The following is a 22,684-nucleotide window of genomic DNA, read 5'->3' as shown; positions in this document are numbered from 1 at the left end:
AATGCAGTGGCTCCAGTTACATATTTTCAGATGAAAATCAAAATTATAAATTGCTCTGGCCATCCAGTGGGATTTGGATCACCCTGTGATATCACATTAAGGCATTAATAGATGAACCTGTGGTAAGTCACCATTCATCAAAACTTGTTGGTGTTTTTTCTCCAGGGCAGTGTCCTCTTACTCCTTTCTTTTTAAATTTTCATAATAGTATTTATTCTGTAGCAGTTTAAACATTGTAATTTAATAACTGGGATGAAGTCAAAACCTTTAAAATAATTTTTGCACAGCACATGTATACACTTTGAACCAACAGTGAGGTGCAAGAACAAGCCCTTACATTTACCTCTTTCCTATTACATTTCATTTCCAAAAAAAGAAAAAAAGAAAAAAAAGAAAAAAATTGACCCCAGCCATTGGACACACAAACCAATTGCAGGTCAGCAGTATTTAATCTTAGTCAGTGTAATCTAGAAGTTGATTTAAGCAAGGCTTGTAAAATGTGTTGAACGCCCAAGCACACATTTTCTGAGCCTCTAAGGGCTGAGGGGCACTAGCCATCCAACCCAGGGCCATTTGCTAATCTCAGATGTGGGCGTGTAAATACAAATTAAAGTTACTGAAATAATTTCATTAGCAGGTGAAATGAGTGAAATTTTTAAAGTCTCATCATCTGGTAAGACTTTTCCCTGTGTCTCCTTAACTCTGTACCACAAAAAAAGTTGTAACCTAGACTGGTATTGAAATAAACCACGACTTTTAGCACTGGATCCAGCCAGAATGATCTAACTGAAGCTGTCATGCTAAGTTTCATTATTCAGCCATCCTGCGTCCCTAGAAGAAGATGCCTTCCACATACTTTAGTGTACTTACACAATGGAGGAGAGAGTATGGCCAGGCTGCTCCACAGGTGCTCAGGCACCCAGCAAACAGCCTGGCTGCCCCAGGAGCATCATCTACATCTCACCTTCAGACCCCCAGGTCCAAGTGTAGTGTCGGGAACAGTTCCTCTTCATGACATTCCCAGGACATTTAATCTACACTAGCACCTACCTTTATCTCCTTTGGTGCATGTCCTGCCATCCTCTTCCCGGACATAACCTTCGTGACACTCACACCTGTAGCTGCCCACAGTGTTGACACAGATCTGAGAGCACAGAGTCCCGTTGCTTGTGGCACACTCGTCAATATCTGGAGAGAAGCAGAAATTAAAAATGCCCTTTAACTGGAGGTTTCAGAATTCCAATACAATAAAAGATTTCCTTTAGAGTTAAAAAGAGATTTAGTGGTTAAACAAACAAGAAATTGCAGCACCACAATTGCAATTGCAGATGGAGCCTTTGGTCTGGAGTTCTGGGCAAGCTGCATTATTATTATTATTATTATTATTATTATTATTATTATTATTATTATTACTATTACTATTATTAACACACCTAGCATTTTATCAGTGAGCATTGCTTGACTTGAGTTTCCTTGCATTGAAAAGCTCACAAGCAAAGCTCAATCCTGCAAATCTTGGCTTCCTGGCAAGGCAAGTCATGCAGGGCAGGGTGGGACTAACCACAGAAGGACCACATGTAAATTATCAGTCCTGAATTATGTACTGGCCATTGAATCAAACCCCAAGGACTGGTTTTAGTAATTGTGCCTGGTGACAATGCTTCAATATTCAGCAAATATGGCTCATGACCTGCAGGAGGAATTAAAGGAAAAATTACATCAGCCCAACACTTCAAAGTGCTAGGGTACGTATGTCTTCTTGTAGGTAATACCTCCTAATAATTTCAGGAGAATCTAGATCTCTCAATTCTTAACATAGCTAACCCTCACATTTCTTTTGTAATAATATTGAGAAAAAAAAAAGGTTTCAGATCTAAATTGACTCCTAAAACACCCAAGGGAGCAGGATAAATCATTAACCAGGAGGAGCTCAACATGGTCATCCACCCACCCAGGCAGTAAGGCTTCTCCCTGTTCCTGTGCCTCTCCCGGTCATAGCGGTATCCAGGATAGCAAGTGCATAAGACTCGCCCAAAATTATCTGTGCACTGCTGTTCGCAGGGAGCTTCAGCACAGACATCATAGTCTAAGGGAGAGAAAAACATGGTTAGGAAAAATACCAAAATCTGTAGAGGGATGATACTTAGACTGCAAACATTTTACCTCTCTGCTAATTAATATAAAGTTGAGTTACATTGTTTTTAAGGGCTGAAGTAACCTAGATATAAAACATTCATGAGACATAAGCAAGGGAATACATTATAATTGGAATTGATATTCACTGCTTTACAGCTGTTAGGCTATTTCTTAAAGACATATTTTAAGCAAGGATCCCTTCTGCAGTTGGCAGATTTTAGGAACTCTTTTCACAGAAATATTAAATTACCTAAAACTTTCTTTCAGTTTTCTTTGACAGACTTTTAAGTCTAACAGCAACATTTCTTATACAGAATACTGTGAAAAAACCATTAGGTTAACTGCCAAAGCCAGGCAGAAAGTATATCACAAGGAAAAGTTAATTACATCACAAGTTAATTGTTCAAATCCAGATATAACCCTTCTAGCAAAGACTGCATTGTTACAAACCCATCATCTCTCTTAATAGCTGCAGTGTGAACATCAGGGTATGTCAGTGAAATCCCAAAAGACTGAAGCCCCTGTTTGAAGCCCAAAGGAGGGAAAATCTGTTTCTAATTTCACTGCTGTGTGGCAGTAGAACTGAAGCCTCAGGGATGGACACCAGAGCACAGTGGGGTTTGACCCACATCCCTGTCCTGTCAGGGGCTGCATGTGGCCCCTGGCATGGTGCTGGTGGAGAAGGATAACTCTCAGCTGTGGGTGTGAGGGTTTTGCAGCACCATGCCAGGAGACACCAGGAATGAAGTGGCATCTGGTCTCAAACCCAGCTTGGGCACAGCCTGCCCAAGGTCAGGTTTTACACGAAAGCAAGTGGCAGTTTCTGTGGCCATTTCAGAGAACATCAGCCTGCAGAGACCATCTTGGTGGCTGTGACAATCCAGTGAGTGGGTACTGGGGGCCACAACAGAAATATTTCATCCATGCTACAGACCAAACATGTCCAAACAAAATCTAAGTGGTTCAAGCAAGTTCCCAGCATAGCACTGTGTTTCCGTATACAAAATTAAAACTCATTATTGACTCGCCCCTATGACTAGCAGACACCTTTGGGTGCAATGATTGTTCTGAACAATTAAAATGAGCTAAGAGATGTCAGAGCAAATGAAAACACATTTTCTGTATGAAGTATATAGAACACATGCGCATCACTGGGGTTAAAAGTGACAGCATGCCAAAATAGAAAAGAACTAAATGAGACTTAACAAGATGCTGTATGTCACATCAGAACCCGTTAGAAAAAAATGTACTATTGTAATAGATGTACTACTCTAATAATGCCAAGCATTCTGCTTGTCACCTCCTAAATAATGGGCATCCTTTCTTTCCTTCTTGCTTCACAACTTGAAGTTTGCCCACAGCGCTGTGGTGTTGAATGGCAATGCTAGGACCCCCTGCAGTAACCAGGGTTCAACAATGCAGAGCCACTAAATGAAAACATAACTCTTGCCTTCAAATTGTTCAGTCTGGGGGTTGTTTGGACTTTTTAGGTGATGCTGGGCTGTAAACTCCTGTTACATTTGGCACTACTAAATAGTCCCAACTATAAAGCACTGCTGATGTTTCCCCTGTGCATGGTTGCAATTTTTGTTTTCCACTGAAACGAAATCAGAGTGAGAACAAGATGGTATGGAGATGAATGTCCTGCTCCTTATCCAGTGTACCTGTTCAGGTGTGAGGCTTGGCCTGTGCCATGTTCAGCTATTCAGAACAGAGATAAAACAAGTTTTGTCTTTCCTATTCTTCCATGAATAGATGTGCCCTAACAAGATCAGAAAAAAACAATGCTGGAAGGGGCCATCTCCCATCACAAGCAGGAGTAACTGTGCATAAACCTTTCCTAGTTTTCCATTTCCCTAAGGCATGGATATGGTCTGCCTTGTAGTCCAGTCCCAATATGAAATATCCTTGCAGACAGAAAGCTTTTTACTCATATCTAATCCAAGCTCCCCTTACAGCCACTTAAGCCCATTATTTTTGTCCTGTTCTCCTTGGCCATAAAGAACAGTTTACCTTCCTCCTTGCAGCAAGTTTTCACTTACCTAAAAACTCTTATCATGTCTCCCCTTAGCCTCCTTTTTTCTAGACTAAACAATGCCAGTTATTTTTATCCATCTGTCACCATATTTATTGTAACCAGTCTTTGAACATGGGCCTCACGTCCACCTCAGCACAACTCTGTTATATCCATTGCCACATTTACTTTCTCACAAAGCTGGGGAAGGGTCCAGGAAGTATAAATATCCCTGATGGGGTCCCACACAGTCAACCCAGATCACACAATGGCAGTAGGCAGGTCCCAGAGCTGTATCATCAAGGCTTTGGTCCCAGGTTACATGACTTTCTTAAAGACAGTTCTCAGAACTTAGATGAAATTAGGCAAAAAGCTGCTGCACCACGTGTGTGCTCTGCAGCACTGAAGATAAACACTCCCTCCTATGTTCAAACCCCTTGTTTGCCAGCTCAGCCTAAGAAATGTAGTTTGAGGATGAACCAAAACCATACAATGAGGATCAGGCTGTTCCAGATTTTTGGAAAATGTAGACGCCAAAGTAGAGCAACTAATACCTCCATATAAGTTTCAATAAACTGAGAAATGACAATACAACATGGAAAGTTGTACCAAGGAAATTTTTGAAACTATATTAGTAAGGAAAGAGCAGATCTGACTATAGTTCGCCTGTAATATTTTACTCTGAATTCTTCCATAGCCAGCTCAGGGAACAAATCAGCAGTAGGAAGGGTGGTCTCCAAAATAAACTGCTCCATACTGCATCTGTCCCTTCTTCACTCTGACACCATGAGACAGGATCCAAGACTGGACTTGGCTGGAGCTGTGTCTCTAATGAAAAGAAAAAGGAGGTCACACAGGAGAAAAAGGTGAGGAGTTTTTTTTTTTTTCCACTTTGCTGAATAGGTGGAACAGGAAGAGTTGCTATGGAGAGAATCAGACACACAGAAGTCACACTTCACTCAATGTTTTCTGAAGACCATTGCTCCCTGGTCCTGCAGCTGGAAGCCACAGTGAGAAGGTTAGTAAAAACAAATGAAATGCAGAAACTGGAGACATGGACTCATACTGTACTACACTGATTTCTGTTCCTTTTCAAGGGCAGATAAAAAAATAACAGGACAAAAACCAGTAAGGGACATGGACAAAGCCACAAGCCTTTTGGAAAGAGTCTGTTTAAGAAACAGCTTTCCCAGAAAGAGATTAGTGTGTTCCTCAGGCAGCTATAAAAGGGTGGAAAAGGGAGGATCTATAGCTCTGTCAACTCTCCTCCCTGTAGCCACTGCTAAATCATAGAGAAGACAGGGCTGGAACTACTTCTCACAGTTTCAATATGCCAGTACTGGATTAAAAGGTGCAGATGTGCTCTAATGAACTCACATCTGTAATGCATTTATGTGGCTGATTTGAGCTATGGATTTCATACAGCTACTCTGTCAAGATTATGCCAAAACAATGTGTGAAGAGCCAAGTGATGTCTTGTAACAAAGTAAGGGAAACTAATACTTCAGTGAATCATGTTTCTCATCCCTTTACCAAGGGCCTGAGATTGTCTCTGATGTTATAGCAACTGCTGTAGCCTCTGAAGTTCCAGGCAAAATGCAGATAAAGCTGAAAAAGAAATGGAAAAACAAAGGGAGAGGGGCTGCAGCCAGCAGAGAATTGAATTAGGGGCAGAAACTCTCAGGTTACTGAAATGCAGTTAAAAGACAGGATTAGACAAAGTCAGTGGGCACAAAATAAAAGCTGCTTTCATAATCACCTAACATCTCAAGAGACGAAAATTAGAAGCCAAAGTAATAAACTGCCATGGCTCTCATTTTATTTTTGCTCCTATTAATTCTCCTGCTCTATCCATTATATTCAGTGAACAGCCAGTACATAAAATTCTTAAATTCATAGGAAAGCTGGAGGACAGACTGTAGAGTCCTGGCTTCCTTCCACCCTGAATGGATTCAGGACTTCTGCCTCCAATAGACACTACTGCCTCCTCCAAGTGTGTGTCTCACACTGGAGCTGTCACCTGTATCACATGTGGTGAGACAAAACTCAAAGCAAAACCATGGAATGAGGAACTCATGCCATGAGATGAAGGATGTGTGAGCACCAATTTCACCCAAATTCTATCCAGCTCCTTCAGGCACAGAGTCATCATGAGCTGTTTCTCTCTTCTTTTCTCCCTGCCCCTGCCCCCAACAATCCACCAATTGTTTTACTGTTTTTAGCCAGCAGCAAAGAAGACACAAATTAAAAGCAACAACAGCAACAAACCACAACAAACCCACCAGAATTAGAGTTTGGGTTATAATCCCTTTTGTCTGGACACTGTAACTCAAAACCAGCTGATTCTCCAGTATGTTAATTTGTCACTTTTTTTCTGAAATATCACAAACATAAACTAGGAAAATTCTCAGACCAAATCAAGGCTTGCCATATACCACCAAATAGAAGAATGTGTTGCTATAGATCAACTTTTAACTTACTTTTTGCAAAAAAAGTTTATTGGCATGTTGTCTCCTGCCTGTCAGTTTCTGTGGTCCAACAACTTCAGAGTCAGTTTTATCCAAATCAGGTCCATTTTTACTACTGCATGAACTATCCTGATTAAATCTGCATCTTCCTTGGCCCCTGGTGACAAGGAAGTCAAGCCCATGGGAAATTAAAGGCAGGACTAACTCACCTATTCACCATCTCCCTGCACTGACAAGGGAAGCTGTACCAGATCCAAGGGATAAAAGGGGAATGCCGTCATCCATGAAGTTGTTTGGGGTGCACAGAATGCTCCCAACTACCCAGCCAAGGGCAGAACACGTTCCTCTGTCTGCAGGTTCCTCTCAGTTCAGCAGGTCATGGCACAAGCCATGTGTACTTAGGGGAGGATCAAGGCTTGGCATGCTAAGCAGAACTTTTGGAAGTTGTGGATCTTTTTATTTTCTCAACAATTTCTGGGAAACAGTTCCTCCCCACACTGATACATGAGATATGGACAAGCTTGTGCTTATATCAGGTTGCTTTTCCAAACAGACAATGTGGAGAAGAGGGCAAATGGGGAAAGACAAATGCATGGGGACATGATGTGTAAGAACAGTGAAATCACATACCTTCAGGGATGCACTGTCCAAGAACAAACTTATAACCCTTACAGCATTTTTTCCTGAAAAACAATAAAATAAATAAATGAATAAATAAATGTATTATCTATAGATTGGTGCTGCCTTAAAAAACAGCCATAAGTGGATTGTGGATGTGATGAACCAAACAAGACAAGGATCCTGAACAGCTGGAGTTCAGCATTACAGAACACAACAGGGAAATGCACCATCTGGCCCAGGGTGGGATTTCTCATGGGAGCGTGTCCAGCCACCTCAGAAGCCTGGGGCAGAATACCCCAACACTGACCCACCCAACATCCCAAGTGATTTCCAAAAAATTGTGCTCTCTTGTGTTGTCTGGATGTTGTCTGGACAGCTCAGTGCTGTTTAAATACACAACTCAGGTCATCATTTTCATGGTACAGTGAAGGGTGTTTTCAAATATCTGTCAATACAATGTAAACCTGCAGAAAGGGGTAAGTCTTAGTGAGGAGTACACAAAGGATAAATATTATCAGTCGTTTCTCATCTTCTAATAAACCTGGAAGGGGTAAATTAAATATACTGGGTACTTGAACTGGAGGAAGGGAGAGTACCATATAGTCTGAAATACTCTTATAAGAGTATCTTATACAGAACTGCAGTGTATATTCAATAGGATCAGACACTTCTTATCTGACTTTGATATGAACAAAGTCTGAATGCTGAGAAATTACTGTTTCTGACACACTGGCCTGTTATAAAATTCAGGCATCCAGCTAAACCTGCTGGTTTTCTCTCTAGGCAGCAGAACACATAAAGTCACCAAGGCTCCCAGCAGTACTCAGGAGCCTTTACAAATGGTTGTGTCCCTTACCACCCTGTGAGTCTCTCACTATAGGGGCCTGGTGACTTTCAAAGGGTCCTTGTCACCAGTCATGGTGACTACCATGAGTACTTAAAAAGAAAAAAAACTGCTGTTCAGTGCATTATTACATCAAACATGCATAAATCTGAGGGGGAATAAAAAACCTCAGTATTTTACAAGTTTTCACAAGTTTTTCATACTTTGTGGACATGCTGAAATATCTCCCAAACTGGGAAACCATCCATTCTGTCTTTTCCTTTGATTCAAAAACTAATTCAGAAGAGTGCTAAAGCCACATAGTCAATGACACAACACTCCCCTGGACAACATGTGGTCATCACAAATCATCATTATGTTGAATTTAATTCAACTATCATTTGCAACTGATGGCTTAAAACAAACAATGCATTTCTCTAAATAGTGTATAAACAAACTTTGGCTCCATATTTTACCCTCTTCCAAAGATTAGCTGGAATATAAATTATGCTTAATGAGTGTTGAACATCTGAAGAGGAAGACTTTCTTTGTTATGCAAACAGTGGTGCCTCATTAGACCTCTCTCTAAACACTGCTGTGAAGTTTTATCTGCAAGACAAACAAATGCAGGAGGAATGAGTTCAAAGGTGCATTGAGGAGGCTGTTCATGTGCTGCAAGCCCTGCTGAGGGCTTTCCAAGTGCACATCATCTCCTCCTTTCTGCAGAAGAAGAGGCACTTGCTTGTAGCTGCTCTTCAGAGGGAGATGCAGCCCAGCTTGAGAGGGCTGAGGGATGAGCAAGGAGAGGAGCATCTCCCTGCCATGAGATGATGACCTGTGGGGTTGTGCCAGTCAGAGCTAACCAGCCATAGGGAGCAGCAACTTCCATAATTTGTACCCTTCTCCAGGGAATTCCCACCTTATTTTCAGATTTAGGACCAATAAGACCCGTGTCAGCAGATGATGTGATAACCTGCTGCTGAGTAAGGGGTCACCTGCTGGGAGCCTTGCAGGAGCTGCCTCTCTCCTCTCAGCTTGCCTGGTGATGGCTTTTGGCTGGACTCATTGGATTTCTTGTGGTTAAAATGAGGTTTTACCTGCCTGACTGGATTCTCCTGAAAGCCAAACCACTTGCCCTGATCAACCCCTTCTCCCACAGCCATACATTGAGACCCATCACATGCCAAACTACAGTTATTAAATACTGCCCTGGCACCTTGATATTGCTCCAAAGCAAGCACAGCCTTGTGCTGTACTTTCACTTAAAACAACCAGAAAATCATGTCCCCTGGATAATATCCAAGTGCTTGCTGAAATCCCTCTCTTCAGTGACTTCTTCCAGCAATGGGTTCCACAGTGGGATTACATGGCTTTGAGAAACACTTTCCTTGTTTTCAGTGTCCTTCTCAAATTTTTGTTTGAATTTTCCCAAGCCTTACTGGTAAGGAGATGTTGAAGTATTTTCTCTAAATATATGATGATTTTTATGCATTGTAAAAGTTTTAAATCATGCTTAAAGAAGTGCTTAGAAGAGGGATACCCTTCCTTCGGACCACATTCCAGAAACCAATTTCCCATGATAATCTCTTCCTAGTTGAAAGTTACAGATCTCTGCATTAGTGCAGCCTGTACTCAACAGCACTCTTATCAACATGATTTTGCCAGGGAAACTGCTACTTTAGGGTTAATGCAAAGGAAATACAATACCTGTTTCTCTGAACATTACATTGCAACCCTGGGATTCCTGCATGCTTTAGCTTTCTACATTCTTAAAGTGAAATCTGTCAAAATGATGGACACATGAGCATTAGCAAAGGCATTTTAATAGTAACACTCATTTTCAGACATACAGGTCCAGCTGACATATCTAATCAACGTTGCACAGCAGCAATCTCATTGTACATAATGAGAGGTAAGAAGGGGTTCCTACTGATAATTTTAGCTACTGGATAACTTTCAGCAAGGTGGTTGGTATGCAGCTGTACTGGTGGCCACGCATGAAACAAAAATACACGGCTGTGTAAGGAGCTCCACCACTAAAACCTGGATCTCTGGGGAAATTAGGTTGATTTGTTAACCTGACATCAGATTTACAAAGGATGAAGCTTCTGGCAGACTTCTATCTGTTACAGGTTTTAATGGGGTACTTCAGCAATTAAAAACACAGTAACTTTTGATTCTCCTGCAGTCTTTAGTCAAGAATAGAAACAAGCCCAAACTGGAGAGTTTGGGGCACCACGATTTTGATTATTGCAACATTCAGCTTTTGTGGTTGCAAGAAAATCTGTAGCAATAGGGACACCCCCAAAGCTGATTCACCCCATTTTTTTCCCTGGTGGGTAGCTGCTGGAAAAGCAGGGAGGTATTGTGTGTCTCCCCACCTGCTCTGGAGGTAGAGATGCTTCTGGATCACTAATTACTGGAAGATGGGATTTAGGGTCAAACTTTTGGTACCAATAAATATATCCATGACTAGGCAAGTGTCAGATATACAATTTTTCCCAGGATTTGTGGCCCATTACCTTACAAACTGAGAGAGGACCTGAGCTTTCCAGTAGCTCCCCTGTGTCCCATCCCCCTTAGGACCTCCAGCATGCCTAACACACAGGGTTGCATCAACACAGCACCCTTGCCCCATCCTGCAGAGCAGTAGCTGCTTCATAGCTTCACCTCAGACAGGCTGGACAAGAGGCAAGATGAGAGGAATGTGGCTTAATTAAGCCACTGCTTTATTAAGTTAGCTTATCTGGCAGCTATCAGCAGTAACTCATCCAGCAAGGACCGTGTTTTTTTCCCCATAATTGCTTCCACCTGGTGCAGAGCTGCAGTCACCCCAGCCCCACCTCCTGCTCTGCACGGGGCACCACAGCAATGCTGAAGACACCAACCAGGGCATGCTGAACCCAGAAAATAAATACACTGTGTGAGAGGGGAGGGAGTCACTCAGGGTCCTACAGCTGCTGATAATCTTCAGAAATGCAAACAATAAGAGGATAAACATTTAAAATTATAATTAACCTGCATCTGTCTGCAGAAACATGGCAGTGAGTTGGGTTATAACAACAGCTGCTCAGTACATTTGTTGAGGTTTTGGAGAGGCAGCTCTAAAACTCTGCCATGACTTAGCTGAAAAAGATACATGATACATGAAAAAGACACAAATGATGCATGATGAAAAAACTGAATGCAAAGGGGAAATGCAAAGGGAAGAAGAAAAATGCAAGTTTTATACCAGTTTCAGACTGAACATAATATGTTAAGGAAGCTGTTGCTAAAGATGTCAAAAGTAGAAAGAGTCTGCTCTAAGAAATATTTGCCTCCTAGGAGCAAAGCAGACAGAGAAATCTCTATGTTGAGCCTGAAAATGAGTCCTTAGGATAAAATATTGCCCTTACTATATCCCAAAAATGCTGGCAGGCAATCAGTCTCCAGGCTGACTCCTCCCAGAGGTAGTTCAAGAAGAGAATCTTTACCTCCCAGTCACTGGGGCTAGGACAGCACACATGGATAGTTTCTAGAGCTCAGCAGAGGCCTGAGGTTGTGCCACTGGAAGATGCAGCAACTCCATAGGTGGTCAGGCAGGTCAAATCCCTCATCTCCAAAACACTCTTTCTGACCTATGGATGCCAAATGAGCTGCAATTTAGGGGGTAAAAGAAATGCTTAAGATTTTATACAGATTTGAATAGATCAGCACTGTTGTTTCAAGTTGGTGTGGGTAGAAAGCAACAACAGTACACTCAAGAAATGTCTTTAATAAAAAAGCAATTTCCTATTGTGAAAGGAGAGAACTTTTTTTTTTTTAATACCAGGCTTGTTCAGTCTAAATCATAACTTGAACTCAGAAGAACTTCTACTGTGTTCTGAGGACCTGAGTTAGCAAAGGCCATGGCACGATGCTTTTAATTGCCCAGAGTCTTTGTTAGATCCCTCTCCTTATTGTTCCTGCCCAGTGTTTCTTTTTTGATCACTCTGGCTTTGAGAAATACATGGCATAGCAAAAGTGCAAATATAAAATACAGAAATAAATGTACAAAAATTAATTAGACATCTATAAATGCAAGCCAGCAAGGTACACTAAAAAACAAGCTTAAGAAAAGCAACAAGCAAACTCATTTTTCTCCTATATTAAATCCAAATGAGCAACAGGTTTTTCTGCCAAAGCACGCACAGACAAAGCCCATCTGCAGCACAAGGGCAGCAGCTCAGTAGCTGTGCACAATTTCACCGTAATTCACATGCAGAGAGGATTTATGTCAACATGGTGTAAAACTGAAGCAATGCACTTTATTTTGTTTGCCTTTCTGTGGGACACATACCGAAATCTTGAGTAAGAGGGGATGGCCTCCCTGCAGACACTTGCTCAGCATACACTTTGCCATGATTTCCAGACTTAGTCCTTTTTCACAGTTTTGTAAAGAGATAATTTATGTTCACACTGGGTGTAATGCAAGGTCCAAGGCCAGCCCAAGCCCTTCCTGTCATCATCCCAGCTGAGGGTGAATACCCCAAGTACAGTAAAGTCTTCCAATGCTGCAGCACCTATGACTGCTGTGTGTACCTCTGCACTTCCTAATTTCTCTTAATTGACTGATCAGAACAGGATTTGCCTGAACAACAGTGTGGAACTCAGACCTCTGAGAGCAAATCACTGCAACTTATTAGCTGATTTCTGTAGAAGTAAAATTTTCAGTGTTAAAAACATTGCCTGAATCTAAGACTTGTTTGCTGGTTAGCTATTAAAGTAAAATAATTTTGCCCACACATAATGATTTTCTTTCTTTTAGGGAAAAAAAAAAGCGCACTCTGCTATCTGCTCTTTTGCTCAACTCTGGCTATTAAGACAGATACCAGAAATGAAATCACATTCCAGTCATTGCTAATGGGAAGGTTTTGATAAGATTCACAGTTTCTGGACTCCTCTTATGTGAACACAAGCCAGGGACCAGATCCTCCCCTAGCAAAAGCCACATACCTCTCTTGACTCTAAGGAACTGTGCCAGTGCTTACCCTGGGAGACCCTGACTGATGCTCTTGAAAGCTTTCATACACACTCCTTGACTGCTTCTTACTGTTAAATGACCCCTCCCCTACTCGAAGTGCTGTTTCATGTCATCTTTTTATGGCCAAAGGGATTTTTATGGTGGTGGAGCATAAACTGTAGTTCCTTCTTCCCAGAAGACACCTTCCAAACCAATATGATGGTTTACAGCCTCTGCAGAGCACAGTATTTGTAAATGCTTGAAGCTGATTCCTCTATAAAAGAGAATGAAAATACTTTGAGGTGTGGAAGAAACCCACTACCCCACATGGATATCAGTTGGGCTTGAAGATGCTGACCTGCATGAAACTGAAAGATGGACAAAAAACAAAACCTCACAGATCTGACAAATTTAGCCACCAATAAAAAAGTCCATTCTTTCCATAGGATACCCTGGGCCTCTGTTCTCCACAGGGACAGTGCAGGATGCCTCTCCCCATGAAGTTTGTGGTTTTGCTTAAGTAAATGAGATGTGGTGACATACTCACTAGAGGTTTCAAACAGCATCAAAGCAGGCTGACCATTCCCTCAACACACCTCCCTGCATCAGCAGATCAGCACTCCCAGGAGACCATCTTTTTTGGACTTTTTTAGGGCTTCAGGATGCAGAGAAAGGGGTTGGTGTTAAAACCCTGTAGGCAGCCACACCAGAAAAAATTTCTCATGAGCTTCTGCTCACTGCAGAAAGAAGTTCCAACCAAACCTCTGCTTTCTATCTCTCTCTTGGGGAGAATAAAAAGGACCTTTAGAAATGTTTATTGTGATCCTCCCTTTCAATGTTTAGTAAAATAAAAAGATACTATTGGGATTTCCACCTGAGCCACACACATCACAGCTCCACGCTTTTGGAGGAGCTATGACACTGTGCAACAGGGCCAGAACCAACCTAGGTTTTCCCTTGTTGGTTCCTGGCCCACTCAGAGCCTTGGGACTGCAAACACATTGACCAAACACAGGCTAATCAGCACCTTTTTTCTGCAGACCAACTGGCAGCACTGGTAACCATCAGGGCCTGTGTCTCACTTAGCATACCAGTGTCCAAAAATAACTAAATAAATGTCTGCCTGCAAATGTCCTCTAAGCAAAGAAGGAAACTCTCAGCAGGAAAAACGTTATGCAACTTCGAAAAGGTAATGACCTTGGCTGCCAATGGAAAAGCCATTTGTTGGATACTTTACACGCATGTAAACATCATTCTTGAAATCACATATGTGATTCCTTCAGAGCTAGACTGTGCTTTCTTCCGCTCTTTCTTGGATTTTTATTTCATAGTTTTTTTTTCTTAACACAAGGGAATGCTCATGTGGTTTATCACTAGACAACATGTCAAAAATAGAAGAATGATTAAATAAAAGGCTTTTGACTGTTTTCATCTGCTTAGGCTCAGCTTTATATACATTCTGTCAGCTTTGTCTTGCTTTCTTTTCTAACAAATTTCTTTTATTTTCTGGCATTGTACCAAGAAAATGATTTTGTTTAGTTTTGCAGGTGAAGTTGGTGTGGATTCTGCAGAATCAAGTCAATGTTTGACAGGTATGAAATCTGAGGGGAATAAAAAATGGAATTTTATACAATGATAGCACTCCTTGCCTTCAATAAGAGGTCTAATGTACTGGCAAAGTATAATGCATCCCCATAAATATATAGTAATTTCTACAAACAAGTAGCCTTCTAAATATCAATTCAAATGATCCAAGATTAAGCCTGAGTTTTAAAATAATTCACTGCTTTGAGATCTAAAGCAGGAGAATTGAGCAAAAGCCTTTTTTCCACCATCTCTGACTTCCAATTAGAGGACTGCAAGCCAAATTTTCTTCCAAGTCTGCAAGTACTATGTTTTGCTGACGGCACGCATTCAATTATTTATCTAACCCAAGGTGAGCTAGAGTACAGGACTAATCACAGCACATCTGTCCTGTCTCTTGGATTTTTTTAAACTTCCATGACTCTTCATTTTGTAACTCCAATTTCCTACCAACTATGCATGTGAGATAGAGAGTAATAAATTCCATTTCAGAAGGGAAGGCAGAGCCAGAGCAGTGCTGTGAGGAGCTACACTCATGGGCTGGCTGCTGTGTTGGTGCTTGGTCACTGGAGTCAAACAGCAAAAAATTGCTGGCAAGCTCTCAGACTTACAGAATCCAGTCCAATGCAGCCCTGTTTATATAGCATTTTTCATCAACAAGATCACAAAAATGCTGCATAAGCAACGTCTAATAAACTCCTTTTGATAAACAGCAAAAGGAAAGCCCCTTTTACACACGCATGCACAGAAAAAAACATCACACAAATCGTGCCAGGAAGTCAGATCTCTAAAGCTGGATCTCCAAACAGGACATAAATCCCAATTAACCTTCAGAGACAAGCTAGTCTCTACGTTTACTTACTGCTGTGCTGATATTAAAGGGCATGATCTTGGTTCTGCTGCAATCCCTGGCAGTTTTGCCAGGAGCATGTGATGAATTGGGAGCAGGCTCCAACCGGGGCTCAGGATGGTGGGTGAAGACATACTCAGCTCTGAGGATGTGCTACAATTGGACTTCTTGGAAGAACAGTTCCAGATAATCACTCTGACATAAACTTGATCATGTCTTGCTGACATTTGTCTTTGAAACAGTTGTAAGACTCTTCCTGGTTTTGATGGATTTGGGGTGTGACGTGTGTCACTGCTCCTGTACTCCCCTCCTGGGCACAACATCCATCTATACCTTAAATTATCCACCTACACCCTAGACACAGGCCCAGATATTTATTCCAGATATTTAATAGATCTTTAAATTTGCTTTTGAATAGCTTTTGAAATTCCATTCCAGGAAAAAATGTAAGTAAATAAGTCCAGCCAGGCTAACATTTCCAACTTAAATAGTCTAGAAGTGGGGAGAGCCAAACACAAAGCCTTCAGCTTTTAAGGAAATCAAATAGCATGGAAAAACACTTGAAGAAAGATACATCTTTGAGCACCTTAATCTCCACACTGGCTCTCCATGATGTCCGGACAACACTGTGGTTTCCAGCACTTGGCTGGAATGAGGATGATGTCTGCATTTGGAAATTCTGCCCCTCTGTGGAAAGATCATAGTGAAAGGACAAGAGACACGCAGGGCATGGAGGTCTATATGGTTTGTTCCTGATTTCAGGGACAAGGTGAAAATGTCAGTGGTCACTCTCCACACCACCTGTAGGTGAGGGGTATGTGATGGCTCCTCTCTTCAAAGCACATTTTGTGCAAAAGGCACGGCAGTTTAATTTTATACAATGTGCATCTCATAAGGGTGCTTAGCAACTCCTTATGCCTAAGAATTTTTATCCTTCCAGAACTGGCTTAGAGTCACCAGGACATGACCCTGCTTCAGCACAGCTGAGGGGATTTTTCAAGGCAAGGTTTCAGCCAAGCAATAGAAACAAAACCCCCATAATTTTAAAAAACAGATTCACAGCATAATTTGAGTGGCAAGGGACCTTTGGAAAGCTTGTGATCCAAGTGCACCTGACAGCAGAAAACTGCTCAGAGACTTGCCCAGACCAGTGCTGAATGTCTTCAGGGATGGAGATTGCCTCACTTCTCTGGGACCCTCTTCCAAGTGCTTAACCACTTCACTGCCCATTTTCCCCTTCATATCTTCTTAAAATGTCCCTGCTGCAACCCGTGGCTCTTGTCTCTTGTTGTTTTGCAGTGCACCTCTGATGAAGGTCTGGCTTCATCTTCTCTGTACCCCCAGCACATCTTCCCTGTAAATCCCCATTAGTTAGTGGCAGACACCAATTAAATGTCCCCTTAGCTCCCTCCTCTTCAGGCTGAGAAAACACCGGTTTGTATTCAAGATCTCTTAGGCTCCCCTCAAATACAATGTGCTCCAGACCCTGAGCATCTTAGCTCCAGCTTATTGGTGAATGTACAAAACTGCACATAACCAAATCAAAAAGTAACACTAGCAGGTATTCTTTAAAATATAAATAATAATAAAAAAGATACAAACAAACAAAAAAAAATTAAAAAATGGATGAAAGAGTGATCTGCTAAATTGCAATGCAATGGCAGCTTTAATCCCCTAACACTATTTTCTCTTCCCACTTAATTTCCACATTAGAAGTTTAAAAGAAAAAAAACTGACAAAAAAGGCAGTAAAATGCCTTGAATGAGATAAAAACTTTGAGATACTTTTTCACTAAAGTATTGTCAAATAGAAAAGTTCACCAGTTATCATCACTATCTAAGCAACAAGAACTTAAAGTTGCTTTTTGGTATAATTTCAACATCAATAGCAGCAATGCAATTAAGTTATTATTGTAAGTCCTTGGAAATATTTATAAAGATATTTCTAAAAACATACTATTTCAAGACTCTTTCACTGATACAGATGTTTTTCTCTTTTTTCTGTCTGTTTTATTGTTCCCAGAGAAGACATTATAAATACTGAAACAGCTTATTAAGTATACACACTTAATGAATTGGACAAGGGAAGAAATAATTCTTAACATAACATGCTCACAAGTCAGATCCATGTTTATTGTCAATGGAGATGATAGAAAAATACTCTTTATGCACAGAGTAGTCTCTGTTAGGGCAGAATCTGTCTCCATGAACCACTTCTAGCATACTGAAAAGATTAATTTCTAAGACAGTGCAGTATGAAAGTATGCTGAATTATGAAGTGATGCTATACCATGACCCAGGTGCCAAGGTTTATTTTTAGAGCCACACATCTGCAGGTGGATGGAGTGAATCCTTAAACAATTTCCCAAGTAGGGAATCATTATTGGAACAAGCAGTTGTTTATATGGCGCCACTGGAAGACCTGGTATCTGGGATGCTCCAGAGGTGTCAGAGCTCCTTGGGTAGCTGAGACTACTTCACTTATGCAGTACTCAACAGACAGTGGGAAGCTCACAAAGCGGCTTTTTGATGTGGCAGCCAGCTCCTCTGTTCAAAGTGGCAGGAGCAGGAATGCCATCCAGCTATGTGATTTTGCAACGGGAGTGCATTGCCCTCTCAAAGCCAGCACATCCCACTCTTTAATTTATAAGCAAATGGGTGGCACTATGACAGTCCCAAACATAAAAAGAAAAGCTATTTTCAGAAACTTCCCTCCTTTACCCCACCATGCTGTGTCCTACACAGGGCTCAGCTTTCAATCCAGCTTGAGACAGCCAATTGCCTGTTAGCCATATACTAACTGCAGGAGCACCCACACCATGCCCTAGCTGATCAAACCACTGCCCTACTCTCAGTTTTTATTGCCTAATTTAATTGGATTGGCACTGGCTGCTGCTCCTCTTTCTCATTCTGCTGTTAGAATATGGTTTTAGCTCTAAATAACCTACTGAGGTTAAACACAAGACTTCTGTGGGATGCTGAAATGCTATTGAGACAACTCACGCCCATTTCACTCTGTATACTTGATATTTGCAGCCATGTTTCAGTTAGAAGAATCTCCCTGCCCAAGTCCCCTCTAACCTACTGTCTCAAAAGTGGGATGCGGTCTGCTACCAGGCATGACAACCAGGAAGTCTGAGGCTGGATGGAGAAGCACTTTGCTCTGGACAGCTATGAAACACTGAGAGCAAAGAGATAGGAATGAGTCAAAGGAAAGTGGACCTGCTGTGGGACAAAATCTTCCTGCTGGGGAAGAGACTTTTGCTGAACGCAAAAATTTTTGGGATGCACCAGGAAGCTGAGAGGAAAGGTCTCAAACCCAAACCTGGACCCTCCCATCCTCAGATGGGCAGTGAAGATATGGTACTGAGCTGGTGAGGATGACTTGTGATGGATGCATGGAGAGCCTTGAGCCTTCATGAATTCTAAGAGGAAGCCTGATGGCTTGCAGCACTGTGCAATTGCTCTTGCATTAATTACACCTGCCATTAAAATGGGGTCATGTTTTCAGATACTGGTGTCTGAAGGCACACACCAAATTTGTATTTCTACCCCCTTTCCTAAAATCAATGCACACTGTGGATGACTGCTGGAGCTGGTGCAGCAGTTCCAGTTCCAGGCAGCAATTCAGAGCTGGAAGTGCTGGAGTGACTCTGACGTTTGAAGCACTGAATTGGGCTCAACATTTGTACTCAGAAGCGAAAAACCTGACACAATTGTGAGAGCAGAGTCAAGGTTGTTGACTAATTTATCCAGGAAGATTGAGTAGGCCCCTCAGTTGGCCACATTTCATTAGGTTTCCCCTCCCTGCAGACCAGCCTGGACAGCCAGCCCAGTTGTGACATTCAGTGGTTTAGTCTGTGATGGTAAGGTCTTTACAACTCACTTGCAAGCGTTTGTTTTCTTCTAGTGATGGGACTTTGCTTTGTCTGCCTTATTTCCGTGACCCACAATGAGGGCAAATGTCCTGCTGGGTGTCAGTTTTAAGATGTGCTTGCTGCTGGTTGTGTTCTTGTTCGCCTGTGGGAACCCGTCTCTCCCCATTACTCTGCCATGGCTTTTTGGTATTTCTCTCACAATGTCACTTATTTTGTTGGCTGATTTTGGTGGTCTGGGTCAGGCTGTCATTTCTTGACAATGCTTAGTGCCACATTTCTTGTTCTTCCTTTACCATTAGTACATTTAAGGTATTACAGCATGAATATCCTGCTGCTGTAATGCCTGTTCATACCTAGGAAATATGTGGAAGAATGGTCCTTAAGGAAGGACCTGAACCTACCTGCACAGCTGTCATTGGAATGGCACCATAAACCTGACAATTGCAACAATATGTGCATTTATCTCTGCTAATGCTTTATTCTCTCTACAGCGTTTAAACATCTTTTTCATGTCACAACAGTCATGGCTGAGAGGAGGCCCAGGACAAACCATGACCATGGCCTTAGGCAAGAGTCATCACCTTCATCTAAAGCAAGCCAGATGTGGATTTGGGTGAATTCTTCCTATTAACTTATACTTCTCTAATATGTTTCATGATGTGTTATTACTAAACTTCCAGAAATTCTCAAGCTGATGTTGCACTTAAATAATTAAATACAGAGTGACTGCCGAGGTAGGAGATAAGAGAGCAGTGTATTTTTACTGGCTTATCTTGACTGGTGTGACTGTGGGTGACAATAACTTTGGCTCTCCAAGAGTTAAATTTAATTCTTCCTGGAAAGTGCAAGTCATGCCCAAAAAGTGGTATTGCAGGTAAGCACACTGTACACTCAAGGCATCTGTCTGTGCTAGCCTGTAAAGACAATGATGAATTTAGACCTGAGAATAAATCAGTATGAGTAAAAAAAAAATTATAATTAAAGTATAATATATAAAAACATATAATATGTAATATACAATATACAATATACAATATATAATATATAACATGTAATATGTAATATGCAATATTTATTATATATTATATAATATATAATATTTTATGTTTCTTATAATATATTAGTATAGATTCACACCTCAGGACATTCATTTTGTGTTTCTGTTCCTCTCAGAATGCACATTTTGTGTCATTTTGTATTATTTCTACATCACCACCAATTTATCTACATGTAACACTTGTGCATTGTCTTTGAGTGCACTGTTCGCACCAGAATACTTTTGTAGAGATAATATTTTATGCAGAATAAACCAAATTATTTTTTTTCCTACTCTATTCACAAGTTGGTTTTTACTTCTGAGACACTCCAAGGAAGAAAACCCAATATTTTTATGGGCTGAGATATCAATCTGATTCTGCAATGCTCTTTGAAAGCACTATAGCATAACTGGCTCACTCTAATATATTTGGAATAAAGGTTTGGCATGTGGTCTAAAGAAAACTCCCCAAACCCGTGAGTGCAAGCAACAAAATTAAGTCAATATTGTGTGCATTCCTTGAGAAATTTCATCTCAGTTTGGATTTTTTTCCCACCTTTTCTACTAATGAAGTGCTTGTTCATCATTGTTACAACCCGATGGGCACAGTGTGTATTACAATCTCACCATCTGCATCATTTACATTCCCAAATGTGGAATCTCAGCCAGATGTCTGACTTATCTCCAAGGCATTGACTTCAGACATATGGTTTTTATTTAAATGAATCACAATATGAACAGAAATCCAGCATCTATTATCAGTCATAATTGCAGATAATAACTTAGAATAAATTTAACTTGAACTTTTTATTATTGCCCACATAGACACTTCCGTGGATGAATCTCCAAAAGTGCAATAATGAAAATTGAGTGAAAGTTAAGGCAGAATGTTAAGCAGAATAGTTCATTACAGATGAAGTTTCAGGTTCTATTGCAAGAAGAAAAATGTGCAACCTTTAGTAACATAGAGAGCCTGAAGCAGTGCTCGACACCAAGAAACAATTCAATGCCAGGCAACCCCAAGCCATATTCTGTTAATTCCTTTATGGGTCCAGCAAAACCCAATGCATTGGTGTTCAGCAGTAATGACTGCCACCATGTATGTAGGAGGGGTGGGGGGGGAGGCTCATAACCTGAAAACGGCATCACACTCTCCAGTTAGCACACAGAACTTGAAGCTTCTACTCAGAACTTGTGTGGTGTTTGCTGGCAGAAAACTGCCCACTTGAAATAAAATGTACACATTCATTTAGAAATGTGTCGTGTTACATATTTTGCTCTGACTTGGATTTCTGGATCTTTCCACACTCTTAATTAGTACTGGCAGTAGTAATAATATGTTTTTACTTCCATGATGTTAACCACTAGGGTATGAATGCTGCAAATAGAAACTAAGTGCACCATAAAGAAAATGGATAGTTCCTATCTTGGATTGTTTTCCTCCTCACTTTGATAAGTCTATGATTCTAATTCTTTAGATTAGCTACCAAATAAACACCACTCTTTACCTTTCACAGAAGAAAAGTACTGGTGCTTACACTAGATTGGCATCAAAATGTGCCTGTCATGGACCAGAATCCCAAATCCTTATGCAAACCCTGACCAGAACAATAATTTCTGACTGAATATTTTCAGTTATGACAGGATGCAAGGACCAGGACAGAGTTCTCCGCATGAGCACATTTCTGAGTGCAGTAAAATCAAAGCCATTACATTCCTTATTGTAACTGTACACAATTTTCTGAAGTGAAATAGCTCAATTTCATATCAAAACCACCATGTTGGCATGCACAGGGACAAATGTGCCCAAGTACAAGTGCCTCTGTCTTCCTCAGGGGGGGACAGAGGGACAGATACCTCTGGAGAGCATCTCAGCCTGGCAGTAGCATGGCAAAACTCCTAAACCCAGAGCCTTGCTTGAGACATGTAAGCAGAGAAAACCTGGTCTTTAATGCCCCAGTTTTCATCAGAGCTATACAATTTCTTTACACTCTTTCAGATTTTTGCTACTATGAAAGGTGGTCGAAAGCCATGAAATGATGAAATTTTCACCAAAACCAAGAGGAGGAGGTGGCCTCCTTGCTCACTCTGCTGACAGTTTCCAGCCACATCCCTTCTGGGGTGAGGAGACCCCACAGAGGTACCTCCTCAACCCTAAGCACCCCCGTGCACAGATGCATCACCCCATGTGGGAGGCTGGGTGTGTGCCTGTGGTTTGACAGCCAAGCATTGTGAACCCAGAGCAACTCCAGAGAGGGGTCAGCCTTGAGGGAGCTCTTAGGGGATCTCTGTTT

The 22,684-nt window shown here is 41.3% G+C and overlaps 1 protein-coding gene across 1 annotated transcript in view; it reads right to left on the bottom strand.

The window, feature by feature from the left end:
* The window catches only part of CCBE1 (collagen and calcium binding EGF domains 1), a 92,557-nt gene that overhangs the window by 13,723 nt on the left and 56,150 nt on the right, over nucleotides 1–22,684 (bottom strand). Inside the window, exons 3-5 of the mRNA XM_062513491.1 lie at nucleotides 7,249–7,301; nucleotides 1,952–2,086; nucleotides 1,051–1,188 (exon numbers count right to left, since the gene is read on the bottom strand). Coding sequence (XP_062369475.1) covers nucleotides 1,051–1,188; nucleotides 1,952–2,086; nucleotides 7,249–7,301 — 326 coding nt within the window. The remainder of the gene's footprint in view (nucleotides 1–1,050; nucleotides 1,189–1,951; nucleotides 2,087–7,248; nucleotides 7,302–22,684) is intronic.

Source organism: Cinclus cinclus, chromosome Z (genome assembly GCF_963662255.1).
Source record: "Cinclus cinclus chromosome Z, bCinCin1.1, whole genome shotgun sequence".
In the NCBI taxonomy this organism is placed as follows: Eukaryota; Metazoa; Chordata; class Aves; order Passeriformes; family Cinclidae; genus Cinclus; species Cinclus cinclus.
The sequence above is the reverse complement of the archived record's forward strand: the minus strand, read 5'-3'. Positions and strand labels throughout refer to the sequence as shown.